The sequence below is a fragment of the Poecile atricapillus genome, chromosome 3, assembly GCF_030490865.1.
Source record: "Poecile atricapillus isolate bPoeAtr1 chromosome 3, bPoeAtr1.hap1, whole genome shotgun sequence".
NCBI classification, from domain to species: domain Eukaryota; kingdom Metazoa; phylum Chordata; class Aves; order Passeriformes; family Paridae; genus Poecile; species Poecile atricapillus.
The window spans coordinates 4,075,976-4,091,081 of record NC_081251.1 but is presented as its reverse complement, the minus strand read 5'-3'; the positions used below and the strand labels follow the sequence as shown (position 1 = coordinate 4,091,081).

Below are 15,106 nucleotides of genomic sequence, written 5' to 3'. Positions count from 1 at the left end.
GAAAAATGATAATGCTTTAAGGCAGAAGTATGGAGTAAATCCCACCAAATCTTGTCCTGGTTCCCTAGGCCTCATTCTCCTTTTCTTACAACAGCAAGAAAAGTCTATTTTACATATTTAACTCACAATATCTTTCCCAACAGGAAGGCTGTAGCTCAAAGCCTCCACAAGAACTTAGAAACTTCTTCAGGGTGCTTGGAAGTGAGAAAAAATGAAAGGGATCCCCCTGCTACTGGAGAGACTCTGAACATAAGGGAACACCCTATTTACTCCTCTAATAAAGCACTAAAGGGAAGGTCCATCACAGACAAGGAAGATTAAGGTAAGAAAATGAGCAAGGACCCCAGATCACCCTGCTGGCTGTCAGCAATGTCCACACCACGTCATGGTTTCCCTTCATGCTCTCCCAGGCCATGCAGGGGACACAAACCATGGCAGGGGCCGTGCTGAAGGCTGGCACACCCTGATCTGAAGCTGTTTTTGTGGACTCAGCCCTGAGCCACACTCCAGCTTTGGAGACAGGACAGCAACTCATGACAGAAACCCTCCTCCCTCCATCCTCTGGAGCTGCAGGAATGACAGAAACCCATGGCTTTTACCCCTTTTCACCAACCTATGTGGCTCCCTTCCACCCGGCACTGCAGAGTCCCCAGTCCATCCTTCACCTGAACAGGGTAACTGTGGAGAGACAAAGGACTTCACTGAGCCCTGGGAGCAAAAAACAAGCAAAATATAGGAGAATCAACTCACCAGTAGAAGATGTGGGCTTATACACCCAAGATAGTCATGGTTTGCTGTCTTTAGGAACATGGGAGTGAAGCAGGTGAGATGGGAGAGGAACAACCCATCCTGCCACTAATGATGAAGAGTTCAGCAGCTTGAGAGGATGTCTCCCAGCAGCAGTGCTCCAGCTTGGCTCCCTAACACTTATTTCTAGAAGCTGATGCTGTTGGTGGCCTTCAGAACCCCCCCTTGAAATAAAAAAACCGAGCAGGGACAAATGCAGGCACAAGGGGAGGGTGAATAGAAGGACAAAAATGATCCCCCTCTACTTGCTCCTCTGCAGGTTCCTAAACTGTGAGAACGAGCAGGTAATTAAAACAGATGTGCTGGCACTGCATCAACCCTCTGGAGTCATGGAATGACACAATTCCCATCATTAATTCACACTTACATTCAAGGGGCTGAAGCTGTAGAAAGCCAGCAGCCCTCACCCACCCCATCACAGACCATAACTCCCCAGGGTCTGTCTCCACTTTAAGCCAAAGCAGAAGAGTTCCTCCAAAAACCACAATTATTTATTTTTTTGTGCACAAGCTGTGCTGAGCCCTTGCACCAACACAAACCCAAAGTAAAGAAGAACTGACATGCTTCCAGCTCTTCTGTCAGCAAAAGAGCAGAGACTGCTCCATCCATCTCCTTCTGAGGTAAGAACAGCTGGCCTAGGCAAAAAAATAAACAGGAAAAATATGATGTGATACAGATGAAAACCTGATCCTGTTAAAATCAGCAGCCAGCATTCATTGAGGAAAAACACTACAAACAACTTCCAGCAGAAATCACCCAAGCTCCTGATAAAAAATTTAAATATGTGTTCCTTAAAGAATCAATATAGGACAACTTCCACTGGAGAGGAGGAAGAAGGTGAAAGGAATAAATTCAGATTAATTAGCAGAATAAGCAAAGGCTGGCAATGATTGCTTGAGAATTAACAGGCAATTAAAGGAAATAGGTAATTAAAACCTGTAATGCAAACACTTTGTGCTGACCCATCCCTCACAGTGCGGTTTTCTATGGCCCATGTTTCAGAATGCAGTTTTATGAGGTTTTTTTTCTATAAGAGCTTGCTTTTACTAATACAGGTGGCTGAATTTGAGAAGATTTCCTTTTTACGAAGACTTAAAACAAAACTCAGTGCTTCCAAATGTTTCTTCAGCATCACTGGACCAGTGCATCCCATACAAAGCATGGAAAAAGGTGCAGAACACATTTGAAAGTATAAAAAAACATTCCTTTTTTTTTTTTTTTTTTCTCCAGATCCTGAATCAGCGTGACTGAGTGACAGAGTGCTCTGATTAAGTCTGAGTCCCCACCTGGTACCTATTTCCTAACACACCAAAAATGGGCAAATTATTCATGTGAAGCTGCAAAGGGAACCTGTTTGGTATGCTGGGATTTTGAGGCCATTTCCTTTTGGTGAGGCTGAGCTGTAAATGAATAATCTGGCAGCAGAGCACTGCAGGCACGTCCAGCCTGCACCCAGACAGAGCAGCCTTTCTTCCTTCTGATCAAAGGCTCCACCAGAGGCAGGTAAAACAATAATTGATACCAAACAAAGGATGCTGATGTGCACAGTGTAGGGATGGCATGGCAGGAATCTGCACTGGACTTTCCTTCACTCTAGCAAGGAGTTTAATCACATAGCAAAAGACATTTCCAATCAGTTTGAGAAGTTAAAAAGCATCTCATTGTTAAATATCTGCTGCTTCAATTAAAAATTTTAACTACCAAGAATATATGCCTTTCCTGGCTCCTGAAATGATCCTTAAACTGTCAGCAGAGTAACTATGGATTAATAGTTTAGCTTTAAAATATTTACCTGGGCTTAGTTCTTCACTGCCATTGGCACAGAAATCATAAATTAACATTTGATAATATATCCATGCATATGGAAATAAATATGACACACAGCAGGACAGCCTTGATGCTCATTTTGGATTTACTGTGTTTAAACAGGTTGTTGTCCTAAAATAAGGTTTTTTTAAACCTAGTTGCTTTTCTCTGTTGCATGTTACCAGAGAAGCAGCATAAAAAAAAAATAATTATCAAACCTCTGAGAACAAGAAAACAAATACAGAATGTTTAAAGCAGTGAACAACAAAGCCTTTTCTCTCAAAATACTTCTCCTTAGTCTTCTGGCTCACCAGAGCATCTGCTTCAAACTAATAGTTTTTTTTTTCTCTAAAAAAATGCAAATGGAAAGGGGAAAATTTATTTAATTTTTCGACTCTGACATTATTTTAATTAGTTAAATTTTAATTTGCTAGCCAAAATAAAATCTACAGCAGCCAGCTGCAATTACAGTACAATTCACACTGAGCTGTGATTGACTGTGCTGCCAGTAAACAAACCAACCAGCTTAATGGACCAGTTGCAATTAGATTAACAAAGTTTGCTGGAGCCCAACTCATGAGCTGCAATAAACCACAAAGGAAGTAAATGGCAATTCTGGGCCAACTGGTTGCAATTTATTGCTGTCGAGGAGGCTGATGGAAGAAATGCCAATTTACAGGGGCTGCAGCAGATAGCTGAGTGATCATAATTACCCATCAATATAATCCACGTTGAAGTCCAGGGTCTCGTATCTCTCAGCAATTGTCTTCCCATGGATCTGTATTAAATTTCCTGTTTAAGAGGAAATGGAAATTGAAGAGACCCTTTTAAAAGCAGAGAACTTATTTGCAGATTTTGTGAGCTGAACAAAAGGAATTTGTGGTCTTTATGGATTTTACAGAGGTTCCTGCACTGAACATACTCTCAGCTTTTACCATGGATCAAGATGATTTTGCACTTAATTCACTTTTCTCAAAGCACATGTCTTTGTTTCCCACCAAAAAAACCCCAAATTCTTTCCTTTTTTTTTTTCTTTTTCCAGATCTGTATTTGAAACAGAGCTGACAATTTCTCCTCAATTCTTTTGTTAACTAAACCATGCTTTCTAACCCAATTCCACTGTAGAACCTCATGAGACAACCAAAATTACATCATTTGTACACCTGACAGGGTGAAGGGCTAAAGAAGGACCTTGACATATCTGTGGCCAGATTATCTTCCTGCTCTTCACTCTCAGTGGGAGGTAAAACATCGAGATGACACACAGAAACTGCCATACTGACACCCTAAAGCAAGGCTCCAGAATCTAGAGCTGAATTACACCTAAAAACAATTGGAAATTAGGGAATGATTTAAATTGAGGCTCATCTGTGTGGTATAATCATCCATGTGACTGTCTTGAACTCTTGAAAGACCAAAATCTTTTGATTAATCTGGACTTTGAGGATCAAACTTTCAATTTTCTCTAATGAAACCTGGAAATACAGAAATAATTGATTTTAGGGAGGTTGGTAGATCTGCTATATTCCAGTTAATTTTTCAGACCAAAATCAGTGAATGACTTCTCATGTAACTTTAAAGTCTGGTCTAAAACCCCAATAAGCAAAAGGTCTGTGTGGCATCACAGACTAAAGAAAGGTCCCATACCTGGGGTGCCAGATGATGGATTAATTTGGTAAACCACAGGTGTCTGCTCAGCTGAGAACTGCAAAGAGAAATTTGCAGAGAAATGTCAGCTATTCCTGCAGCAGTCCAGCCCCTCCTGACGGGTGCATTGCTCACAACCAGCAGCTGCATTTCAGAGACTCACACACCACATCTGATCTTTGCAGCAGAGTCCTGCTCTGGGGAGGGAATAAGGAGAATTACTCCCCTCTTACCCCCTCTCCATTCAAGAGCCAGGATTAGTGATATTTTTACATTTTTTTTTGTGCCCAAATAGCCCACCCTGGCTTGATCCAGTGTCAGAAGACACAGTTTAATACATGTAGTGTATCAATTTTCTAAGTTCTATCAACTTTCTAAGCCATGCTTTAGCTGAAGCTAAAACCTGCATTTTATCTTGAGTGGTGACACCATTTTTCTTCCCAATAGTATATCCTTTAGAACAATTTCATCATCACAGGTGTGAAAAGCTCCAGCCACTCTTTGGCAAGTTTGTTGGGTGCCTTAAAGCAGTGGGACAAAGACTTTGTTTTGGCCCATCTCACAGCAATACAAGAGATTTTTTTGAGGGAAAGGACTAGCTTCACCTCTGAGGAAAAAAACCTTGAAAATCATCAAGTCCAACCATTAATCCAACACAGCTAAATCCAGTAAAATATATCCCCAAATGCCACATTTGCATGGCTTTTCAATCCCTCCAGGGCTGGTGTTTGACAATCCTTTGGGGAAGAAATTTTCCCTAATATCCAACCTAAACCTCCCCTGGTGCAATTTGAGGTGATTTTCTCATCCTGTATCTTGTAACTTGGCAGAAGAAGAGTCCAACCCCCACCTGGCTGCATCCTCCTGCCAAGGAGGTTTGGGGAGTGAGAAGGTCCCCCCAGAGCTTCCTTTTCTCCAGGCTGAGCCTCCCCAGCTCCCTCAGCTGCTCCTCATCATATTTGTGCTCCAGACCCTTCCCCATCCTTTTTGGACATGCTCATCTTCCTCACCTCCTTTACAAACCCCCTCATGTCCTCACTGGCACTTACATGTGCTGCTCACAGCCTAAGAAATACCATACAAAATTAATTTGTTGCATTAATTCAAAGATACCATTGCATATGTCGGGTTTCTTCCTGAGCTTTCCTTGAAGCCCATTTCCCTTTCAGAGCTCAGCCTTTGCCTTCCCTCCTGCTCATGTTAAAAATGAATGAGCAGCCAAAATTCCTCCAGCAATGGCTGTTGGGGTGAGAGATGCAATATATATAACTTTATCTGTGATACCTGGCTCTGGCATCCAAGAAAGCACTGAATTTCATATAACATCATGAAAACAACTGTTAAGTAGAAAAACTAAGAGTGTGAGTGTGTAAATTAGAGAGTTTTCTTAAGTCACTGGGTGAGAAAGCTAAGCTTCAAGGTTTAAGCTAGTTTAGAAAGTAAGAAGCAAGATGGAAGAATTAAGGTGCTGTCTCTTTTCCTTTTTCTTTCTTCTTCTTCTTCTAGAGGTTTTTGGGTAGTAGTAGGTGATTGGATAGAAAATGCTGCACTGCAGCACACAGGTGTTGGGTCATTGGGTCACTAAGAATAATAGTTTACTTGGCATTTGTTAATTGGGTAAACAGACATATAAAAGACCTTGAAGAGGATCTTTGTTTGCCATTTTGCACTTTTCTATCATAGTGCACATAGCTCCTTGTACCTTGTATGCATGTAATGTAGATGAAAGAAGAATAAACAACCAAGTTTGAACAAGAGAAAACTTCCTCTCTCTCATCAGCCTCAGTCCAAGGGGCAAAAAGGACCCAACCACAAATGTCCCATCAGGACAAAGGGCCACTTCTGGGGAGCAAAGGCAACATCACACCATACCCCAGGCTGGAGAAGATGTGGAGAAAGAAGCCAAAAGCAGCATGAAATTGGGGCCACTGGCTGACCCAGTGACACTTGTGAGCTGCTCAGACTTGTTGCTGCCTGCAGCAGCTTTTCCAGTCTAAGGCGGAGGCAAAATTAATTTTTAATACATGTAGCTCCCAGGGCCCAGCCTCAAAACAAAGAGACACATTGTGCTTTATTTAGCTTGGAATGTGCCTCATTAACAGCATCCCCTGGTGATTTTTCATCAGCTCTCTGAATCACCCAATCACTCTTCAGCTTTAATGTGCAATTTACTGAAAATGCTGGGGGTTTTGCTCAAAATTAGCACAGAGGTGGGATGTGACTTCCAGGCACACCAGGCCTCATCCCAAAGCACACAGTCATGGTTAAGGATTCTGTTCTGCAAGAAATTACAGATTCCCAGGGTGGTTGGGGTTGGAAGGGACCTTAAGGATCGCCTCATTCCACCCCCCTCCCATGGGCAGGGACACCTTCCACTATCCCAGGCTGCTCCAAACCCTGTCCAACCTGGCCTGGAACACTTCCAGGGATCCAGGGACAGCCACAGCTTCTCTGAGCACCCTGTGCCAGGCCCTCACATTAAAAACCTTTTTCAAACATCCAATCCAAACCTACTCTCACTTTGAAGCCATTGCCCCTGGTTCTGTCTCTAACATGCCTTTGCAAAAAGACTCTTCCCATCTTTTTTTAGCTTTGGGTTGGAATTGAGTGGTCCTAGAGGTCCCTTCCAACCCAAACCATTCCATGATTCCATCCAGTTCAAGGTATTTCCTGTGACAGGATGTTGAAGCTTCACTCTCTTCAATATCTTGAATTCTTTATCCTCACTTCTGTACTTGCTTGGTAATTACCTTGAAAGAATAGTTCTCTTTCTCAGTCAGATTGTTAATCACACGTCCTTTAAAGATCACCTCCACGTAGTACAAACCCTCCTGGGGTGAAGGCCTAGGTGGAAGAAAATGTGTAATATTATATAATTTTTATACAAATTGTGTTTAGGAAATGCCAAGTCCTTTACAGAGTCTACATTCACTGCAAGTCCACTGAGACTTTCATAGAGCAAAGGAGCTTTACACTGTCAGCCCAAACTTCACACATATGAAGCCAAACTTTAAAATAACAGTTTAAAAGACATGTGGAAGCACAGCAAGAGATCACATTTAAGAGAAGAAGGTGACAGGACTGCATGGGAACTCTACCCAAATTATTGTTAATGCAAAACACAAACATTCTCATTAGGCATGCACAGAAAATAATTGCTATTCATTAGTAATAAAATAACCCAGGGCTGCCTGGATCTGCAGGGCATCTTTTTCCTGGCCCATAAATTAATGCTGCATCCCTGATTCACACAGTTTCCCAGCACAGCACCCAGCAGAATTAACTCCCAGACAAATCATAGCAGCAAAATATGGAAGAGTCGCATTAGGTCCTTTTCAGACACCCCAGTCTCCCAGTTCAACAACCTGTGTTAAAGCTATGACAGGATAGAAAACAGGCAGCTTAAACTGCCCTGCTGATGCTTGGAGCCGTATTTATCTCCTGTTCTGTTCTCTAATACCTTGGACAGGTCAAGGACACCAAAAGCTGATGGAGTCTCCTCCAAGATTTTCTTGGGAGATTTGCTTCTGAGAGCTGGATGTCTACACACCTTTGAAGGTCTGAGTCTGGACTGCCCAAGAAGCCTCACTGTGACCCTCATGCCTCAAGGTAGCCTTGTGCTTCATGAAAGTTGAAACAAGAATAAATCAACCCAGCTTAGGAGGTGCTCAGTGAGGCCACAGTAGCAGCTGTAGGAATTCTTCCAACTCCCAAACTGCCTGTGCAGACACTGATGGAAAATGAGGATCCTGTTTGACAGAGGGCAAGGTCTCACCCCCAGTGTAACTGTGGATCATACCTCGTTCTGCACTTGATAGTGGTAAAGTCCAAATGCAGAGGAGAGACATCACAGGGCAGCCTGGGCAGGTCTGGATTCACCAGGGACACCTCCAGCTGGGATGCACTGGCTGGAGAGACAGATTCTACCTGGTGGGATGTTGAGCCTAAGCAAGGAAGTCAATCAGAAGAGCTCTGTGAGGACAGGATCACTCCCAGTTGCACAACAAGCATTTTTGGAGGTACAACCCAGCTTCTCTAGGTATAATGCTTAGAGCCCTTGATCAGTTTTTTAAAACCATGTTTGTGTAATTTCACGTTGTGGTGGTTTAACCCCAGCTGCCATCTCAGCACGCACAGCCACTCAGTCACTTTCCCCCCAGGGGGATGGGGACAGAGTTGGAAGGGTAAAATCCATGTCCCCAAGTGCACTTCCACGCATCTTTTAAATCCCCCTGGTGACTCCACCACTGCCCTGGGCAATCTGTGCCAGCTATCAATCTTACAGCTGGTTCAGAAACCAACTCTCTTCCCAATGAATAAATATTCTCTCTGGAAGATCAGAACTAGCTTTGTGCACTTGGTTTTGGGCCCAAATGGGCATGACATAATTTTCTGTGATTTTTACTCAGATCTCATGTTTATCATTAGAGTTTTAAGAGCTCCAGCATCACAGGACATATGAAAGAAACAGATTTTCAGCTTTTCTCCAATAAAAGGGCAGGAGCAGGGAAGAAATTTCTAACCCCACACCTGCAAAAATAAAGCAGGCATTTTGACTTCTGTTGCTTAGAAACAAACCTTCATCAATAGCTTATAAAATCATCATTTCAAGCTGATTTCATGCTATGAGTGTCATAGCCCATGGCTCTGTTGGTAGGGCTTGTCACTCCAACCACAAACCTCAGAAGGGAACTGATTATCTCTTATTTCTACATCCCTGGAAGTGTCCAAGGCCACGCTGGATGAGGTTTGGAGGAACCTGGTCTAGTGGAAGGTGTCCCTGCCCATGGCAGGGGGGTGGAATGAAATGATCTTTAAGGTCCCTTTCAACCAAACCATTCTATGATTCTATTTCAACACATACTTCATAAGAATTTAAATCTCACCATCCAGAGTGATGGAAATCCATGTTCCTCCAGCAATGCTGCCCTCATGGGGCCTGATGAGAGATGCTGAGGCTGTCCCTGCAAAAAACAAACCAGCTCCATCAGGCTGAAGGGAAATGCAAACATCCAAAACAACTTATTCAGGATGAGACACAGTGGTCTGAGAGCTGCCTTCCTGTTATCCCATCCTTTATTTCATTTCTCCTTCTCAGGCACCCAAACTAATCATGTTGCCCATCCTTTTTTCCCCCCAGCTCTCCCCCATTTACAGCTTCCCTCAGGGAGGTGTTGATGCCTTCAGGGCTTGGTGAACCAAGCTACAGTGGGAGCCTCCTGTCATCCTCAAGAATTAAAGATGATAAACATCATGTTTGCTCCTTCATCTCTCAGAGAAATGTGTTTGATGAGTCCTGTGCACCCTCCCACAATTAAGGCTGCCTACAAAATATATCCTTTTCTGTCTCCAAGACAGCCTGTCCAGCTGTTTCCTTCTGAAGTCCTTAAGAAAGACAAACAGGCCTGGAAAAGAGCTTCATGATGTTAAGTCACCTATAATCAGTTATGCCATGTCTTTCATGAAGGTAACAAATTCCTAGGACAATTTAGGATTTATTTGGGGAACCCTCATTCTCTGAAGGTGAGAGATGAACCAGCATTTGGCTTATTTTCATGCAGCCACTGACCAGAATTTTCCAGAAGCCATTTTACAGTGATATCCAGTTTTCTGATTAAAATTTCAAGAGATTTCCAATTTTTTAGCTTTTTGGATGCAATCTGAACATCAGTATTGATCATTGAAGCCAATTATTGGACACTTTTGCATCATGAACCCTGAATATCAACATGCAAAGACTGACATATTTACCATCAAGTGAACAAAAAACAACAGGTATGATATGACCCCAGGTAGAACACAGAGAATTAAAAATTAATCCAGAAATCTCTTCTGTGACTGTGGAAATAATGCCATGGAAAACCAACAATAAGGGTGGACAATGTCCAGTGTGCCACAGTCAATTTCCCATAGTTTTCAACACCTTTTAGGGGTTCTTCTCCACGTCTCACAGACAGCCACTGGATTTCACAGGCGTGCTTGGAGACAACACCTCTCCATCACCCACCTGCCAAGAATACCAGGCCAGCACTCAGCAGAAATGTTCTCCAAAGGTTCATCTTGAACACTGGATGAGGAATTCACAAGAGTCTGGCTCCAGGACCTTCCCTGTAGCTTTAAAACAAACCCCATCAGTATTCTTTGTCCTCACTGCACACCTGTGAGAGCAACAGCTGTGAACTCTTCTAATAATTTAGGAATATAAACATTTGAGTAACACATTGCAAAGTGCTCTGGGCAGAGGCCAGCGCCCTGGTGCAAGTGAATGCTGCATTTCAAAGCAGGTGCAGAAAATATCATTTGGATTTAATTTTATTATCCCTTTTAGGACTTTTTCTGGCTTTACTTACCTTACTTAATTTGTTCTTCCTCCATTCCTCTGATGAGTGAAGTGCAGGGGCTCCAATACCAGCACAAGAGCTCCATCCCTTTGGCACCAGCTCTGCCACAGGTTTCAGGCTGGGGTTGTGTCAGTCACCCTGCCCAGTGCTGAAACCCACAAGACAAGTTTCCCAAAAGGCTAAAATCCTGTCACAGACAGCTCAGAGCCATCCATTGAGGGTGCTTAATTATTAACCCAAGCTGCTTGCTGCTATTAACTGTTTTGTTCCAAGACTTTAATAACCATAACAAAAATAACCTGGTATTGTTCTTAAAATGGTACATGGTTAGGTTCACCAATAGGAGGATAATTAATCCATTCTATCCTCTTTTTTTCCCTCCTACAACATGACAGAAAAACTGTTTCTTGATATGCTGGTAGTCTGGGACTGACTTTCACAGCAAGTGGACTTCAGGGTTCCCTTGTATATTATTAATTCAATTTTCCCACGGTATTCCCAACAGCATCTGCTGGGAATTCTGCCCAAAAGGTGTTTCGATCCCTTGTCCCTTCTCAAGTAGCTTTAACCCTGCAGGTCTTTTTCCCCGTGGAAAAGAGGGCAGAGGACTTTCACAGCGTTATCATTCACGCCCTGGAGAGCCTTGGCTTCTGGGAAGAAGCAATCCAGCCTCCCTCAGACACTGAACAGCATCTCTACTCCCACACCTCTGCCCTCCTCTGCTTGGAGCCCAGATGGATTTTGATGGAGTCTCTCAATGGGTTGATGAGCCCCTGCCCTGGTATGGAAACCTTCATGGAAGTTTCCACTGAAATTTGCAGGAAGTTCCCAGACCCCACAGCATAACTGAGGTTTAATGAGTTACCACACACCAAACAGCAGCAGAATGTGCTTCATGCTCTCAGCCCCAAAGGGAGGTGAAACAGGCTTGCTCAGGCCTCAATTCAGAGGTTTGGTGGCACAAAGTCACGGGCAGTCAACCCCTCAGGACAGCTCTGGAGCTCTGCCCAGCAGTGGAACCAGTCGTGCTTGGTTTATTCTTAGGCCAAGCCCCAGTGTCTCAGCCACATATAGCAAATGATTACAGGAGCCCCGTGTGAGTTAACCCCATCTGTGATCCACACTCAGTTTACTCATTAGTGGAATTACACTGGAAATGTGGTCAGAAGGAGGAGCAAACCTGAGGCAATTCTCAAACAAAGAAGTATTGCTAAAGAAGAGGCTGTTCAAGGATGACAAACACAGCAGACAGAAGCAGGTGCTGGTAACAGGGTCCACTCATAGCCCCAAAAAAAGGGATGGGCCAGGTGAAACCCCTCAGGAAACCCCCTGAGAAACAAGAGAAGACAGGGCAGGGTGCTCAACTACAACAGGAGCCCATACCCAGCTAAAAGGCAGGACCAGAGCGGGGATTATAGAGCAGTATTTCTACAACACAGCTCAGGGGGAGCACAGGGCCACAGATGAGGTTAAATAAGGCTCCTGAACCACGGCCAGGCTGGAGAGGGTGGTCCCAGGTGAGGCTGATCAGGGCCATTGTGGCTTTTTGCTGCCCTCAGTGCTGCTCCCAACACACACTGTCACTCAAATTCTCGAGTTCATAGTCAGCAAGAACTGTATTAACATCCATAGCACTTTGTGATCCAATCCTAAGGAAATATTTTATCCAGGAAAAACTCAACCAAATGTCCAAGGTTTGCAGATCAGAAGGATTTGGCTGGGATGAGGAGTTTATTCTTTGCAGAAAGTCACAGATTAAGTGAAACAATGCACAGGGAACCCTCCCCGTGAAGGAGCTGAAACGTGAAAAATAAAAAGGAAAGGGCAAGTCCAGAGGAGGCCACCAAGATGATTGGAGGGATGGAGCAACAAGGGGGAAGGGGTTTAAACTGCCAGAGGACAGGGTTAGATGTGATATTAGGAAGAAGATTTCTCTGTGAGGGTGGTGAGGCCCTGGCAGAGGTGTCCAGAGAAGATGTGGCTGTCCCTGGATCCCTGGCAGTGTTCCAGGCCAGGTTGGATGGGGCTTGGAGCAACCTGGGATAGTGGAAGGTGTCCCTGCCCATGGCAGGGGAGTGGGACTGGAGGAGTTTTAAAGTCCCTTTCATCCCAAACCATTCTGGGATTCCACAATTCCATGAAAAACATTTTCCTTAATAACCAGAAACGCAGACCTAGAATTAAGATGAGAAAAGGAATGGCTGTGCAACACAGGAGCCTTGAAATAAGACATGTAAATACTCTGCCACCACAGGCTGATGCCCATTTTTAGGGATATTACCCACTGAAGAAGAAATCAGAACATTTTGATGAGCAAGTGCATGTCTGCATGTATGTGCAACCCACTTTTTTTCCTGCCAAAAGACAGCTCTGCTCAAAAACTTCACCCTTAGTTTTTTGTTTGGAGTTACTCATTTACAGGTATAGATTTTGATTAAATAAATGGAAATAGCTCTATGGGCAGGCTCAGCATCAGGAATCTGAGAAACACTGCAGTGCAACCAGAAAGGAGGCAGAGCCAAGCAGGAGAGGCGAGCAGTGGCTTTTTGTCACTAGATGGAAGCATGGAGCCATCAAAGTGTCTGACACTTGACACACAACCCCCAGGTGTCCAGGCTGCCACTGACACAGCTCCAGGAGTGTTTTGTGTTAATCCCCTGTGCTTGAGGAAAAGTCCAGGTTCCAAGCAGGCAGCACAGGGAGAGGAGATGTGGGATCTACTCCCAGCTGTGTGTGATTTGGGCTAAAGAGCTTCATTGCCAAGCCCTGTGTGTGTGAGACAGGCATGACACTGCCCGTGAGGCCTTTTTCAGAGGCAGCAGCATGGAAAGACTCCTTTTCCCCAGGAACTGGAGCATTTCTGGGGTGGAAGAGCCTTGCAGGAGCCAAGTGAGGGGTCCCCTCATGCTCCCCCCTCTGTCTCACCTCGTGAGAGGAACGTGGCAGTTGTTGGACACCACATGGCACCTCCCAGCCAGGAACAGCTGAGGGGAGGATAACGTGGGATAAGGAGAGGTTTAACAATTTTGTCTGCAACCACTGCAATCCCCTCCTCTCTCCCAGCCCTGCTGCTCTATCTGCCACCCCACATCGAGGGCAGCAGCCTTCCCTGCCTCCTGCTTGCCAAAGTCAGGCCTTAGCATGAGGAAACGGCATGGGAATGCTGTCTGTGCTCACAATTCCTGCACCTACCCCTGTAAAGAGAGAAAAATGCATCCCAGGGGAAAGCCAGACTGATGGAGCTCATTCTTGGAGCATAAAATGATAGAATCATAAAGTCACAGAATGGTTTGGGTTGGAAGGGACCAAAAAGCTCATCTACTCCAGCCCCCAGTCCTGGGCAGGAGTGTGACTCCCTAGGTCAGGTTTCTAGGGAACTGATGTAAGTTCGTGGCCAGCAGCACTGTGTTCCTCTTGGATTTACCCTTGGACAAGCAGCTTCCCCTCCAATTCAAGGTGTGCTGTGCTGGACACACAGTAAAGGAAAAACAGCCTGAAACTGCTTGAACTTAGTGGCTGTGTCCAGACACAGGGCTATGATCCCTGCTTTCCAGCTTGGCATTGTCACAGGATCATGGAATGATTCAGGTTGGAAGGGACCTTAAAGGTCATCATTAAAGTCGTACAGGTCGTAGGAGCCCTCCTCGCCTTCTGTGCGCGCCTTCTTCCATCTGGAGGGGGAGGAGAGGTCTCCCAAGAGTTTGGGTGGGAAAGGACCTTAAAGTCCATCCTGTTCCACCCCCTGCCATGGGCAGGGACACCTTCCACTATCCCAGGTTGCTCCAAACCCTGTCCAACCTGGCCTTGGACACTTCCAGGGATCCAGGGGCAGCCACAGCTTCTCTGGGCACCTGTGCCAGGGCCTCAGCACCCCCACAGGGAAGAATTCCCTCCTAATATCTAATTTAAATCTACCATCTTTCAGTGTGAAATCATTACCCCTCTCCTGGAAGGCTGGGTTACCAGTAGCCTGGAAGACTTCCACTGGCCATGCTGCTCTGAGTTCTTACAGCTGCTCTTTCTTTCTATTAATACCTCACTTTTCCTGTATTGACACCAACTTCCTAGCAACCAAGGTCACAGAGGAGGTGTTAAGAAGCTGGGCTGATTAATAATAAATCCTGGGGTTTGATGTCTTTTTTTCTTGAGAGGCTCATTAGACAGCAGCAGGCAGGGTGCTGAACTGGGATTTCCAAGGGAACCTAGGGGATTTGGAAAACTGTCTCTGATCAAATTTCCCTTTGAATCCCAGCCTTCCTCCTGCTGGGATCAGAATCCAGCTGGGTGAGGATACTGTCCATGGGAAGGTGAGCTGAGGCAGGGCAGTGGTGCTAAGCAGGGATCTGAGTATGAGAAAGCCAATCGAGCTCGTTCATGATCATCCCCAAATCAAGAAAAGAAAGAGCTCCTGGTAGGCCAAGAATCCTAGAATCTCAGAATGATTTGGGTTGAAAGGGATCCTAAAGAAAACCTAGATCCAGCCTCTCACCATGAGCAGAGACACC

General features: G+C 44.8%; 1 protein-coding gene across 5 annotated transcripts in view; it reads right to left on the bottom strand.

Moving 5' to 3' along the window:
- PKHD1 (PKHD1 ciliary IPT domain containing fibrocystin/polyductin) overlaps positions 1–10,754 on the bottom strand; it is a 237,704-nt gene extending 226,950 nt beyond the window's left edge. For 4 of the 5 annotated variants that reach the window (XM_058835020.1, XM_058835023.1, XM_058835022.1 and 1 more), the window contains exons 1-9: positions 10,611–10,754; positions 10,268–10,374; positions 9,147–9,224; positions 8,060–8,204; positions 7,011–7,104; positions 4,261–4,318; positions 3,327–3,405; positions 1,368–1,442; positions 614–678 (exon numbers count right to left, since the gene is read on the bottom strand). In XM_058835020.1, coding sequence (XP_058691003.1) covers positions 614–678; positions 1,368–1,442; positions 3,327–3,405; positions 4,261–4,318; positions 7,011–7,104; positions 8,060–8,204; positions 9,147–9,224; positions 10,268–10,319 — 646 coding nt within the window. In that variant the 5' untranslated portion in view covers positions 10,320–10,374; positions 10,611–10,754. Of the gene's footprint in view, positions 1–613; positions 679–1,367; positions 1,443–3,326; positions 3,406–4,260; positions 4,319–7,010; positions 7,105–8,059; positions 8,205–9,146; positions 9,225–10,267; positions 10,419–10,610 lie in introns of all 5 variants that reach the window. The other variant, XM_058835021.1, reaches the window with a different exon arrangement.
- Between the last annotated feature and the right edge of the window lie 4,352 nt (positions 10,755–15,106).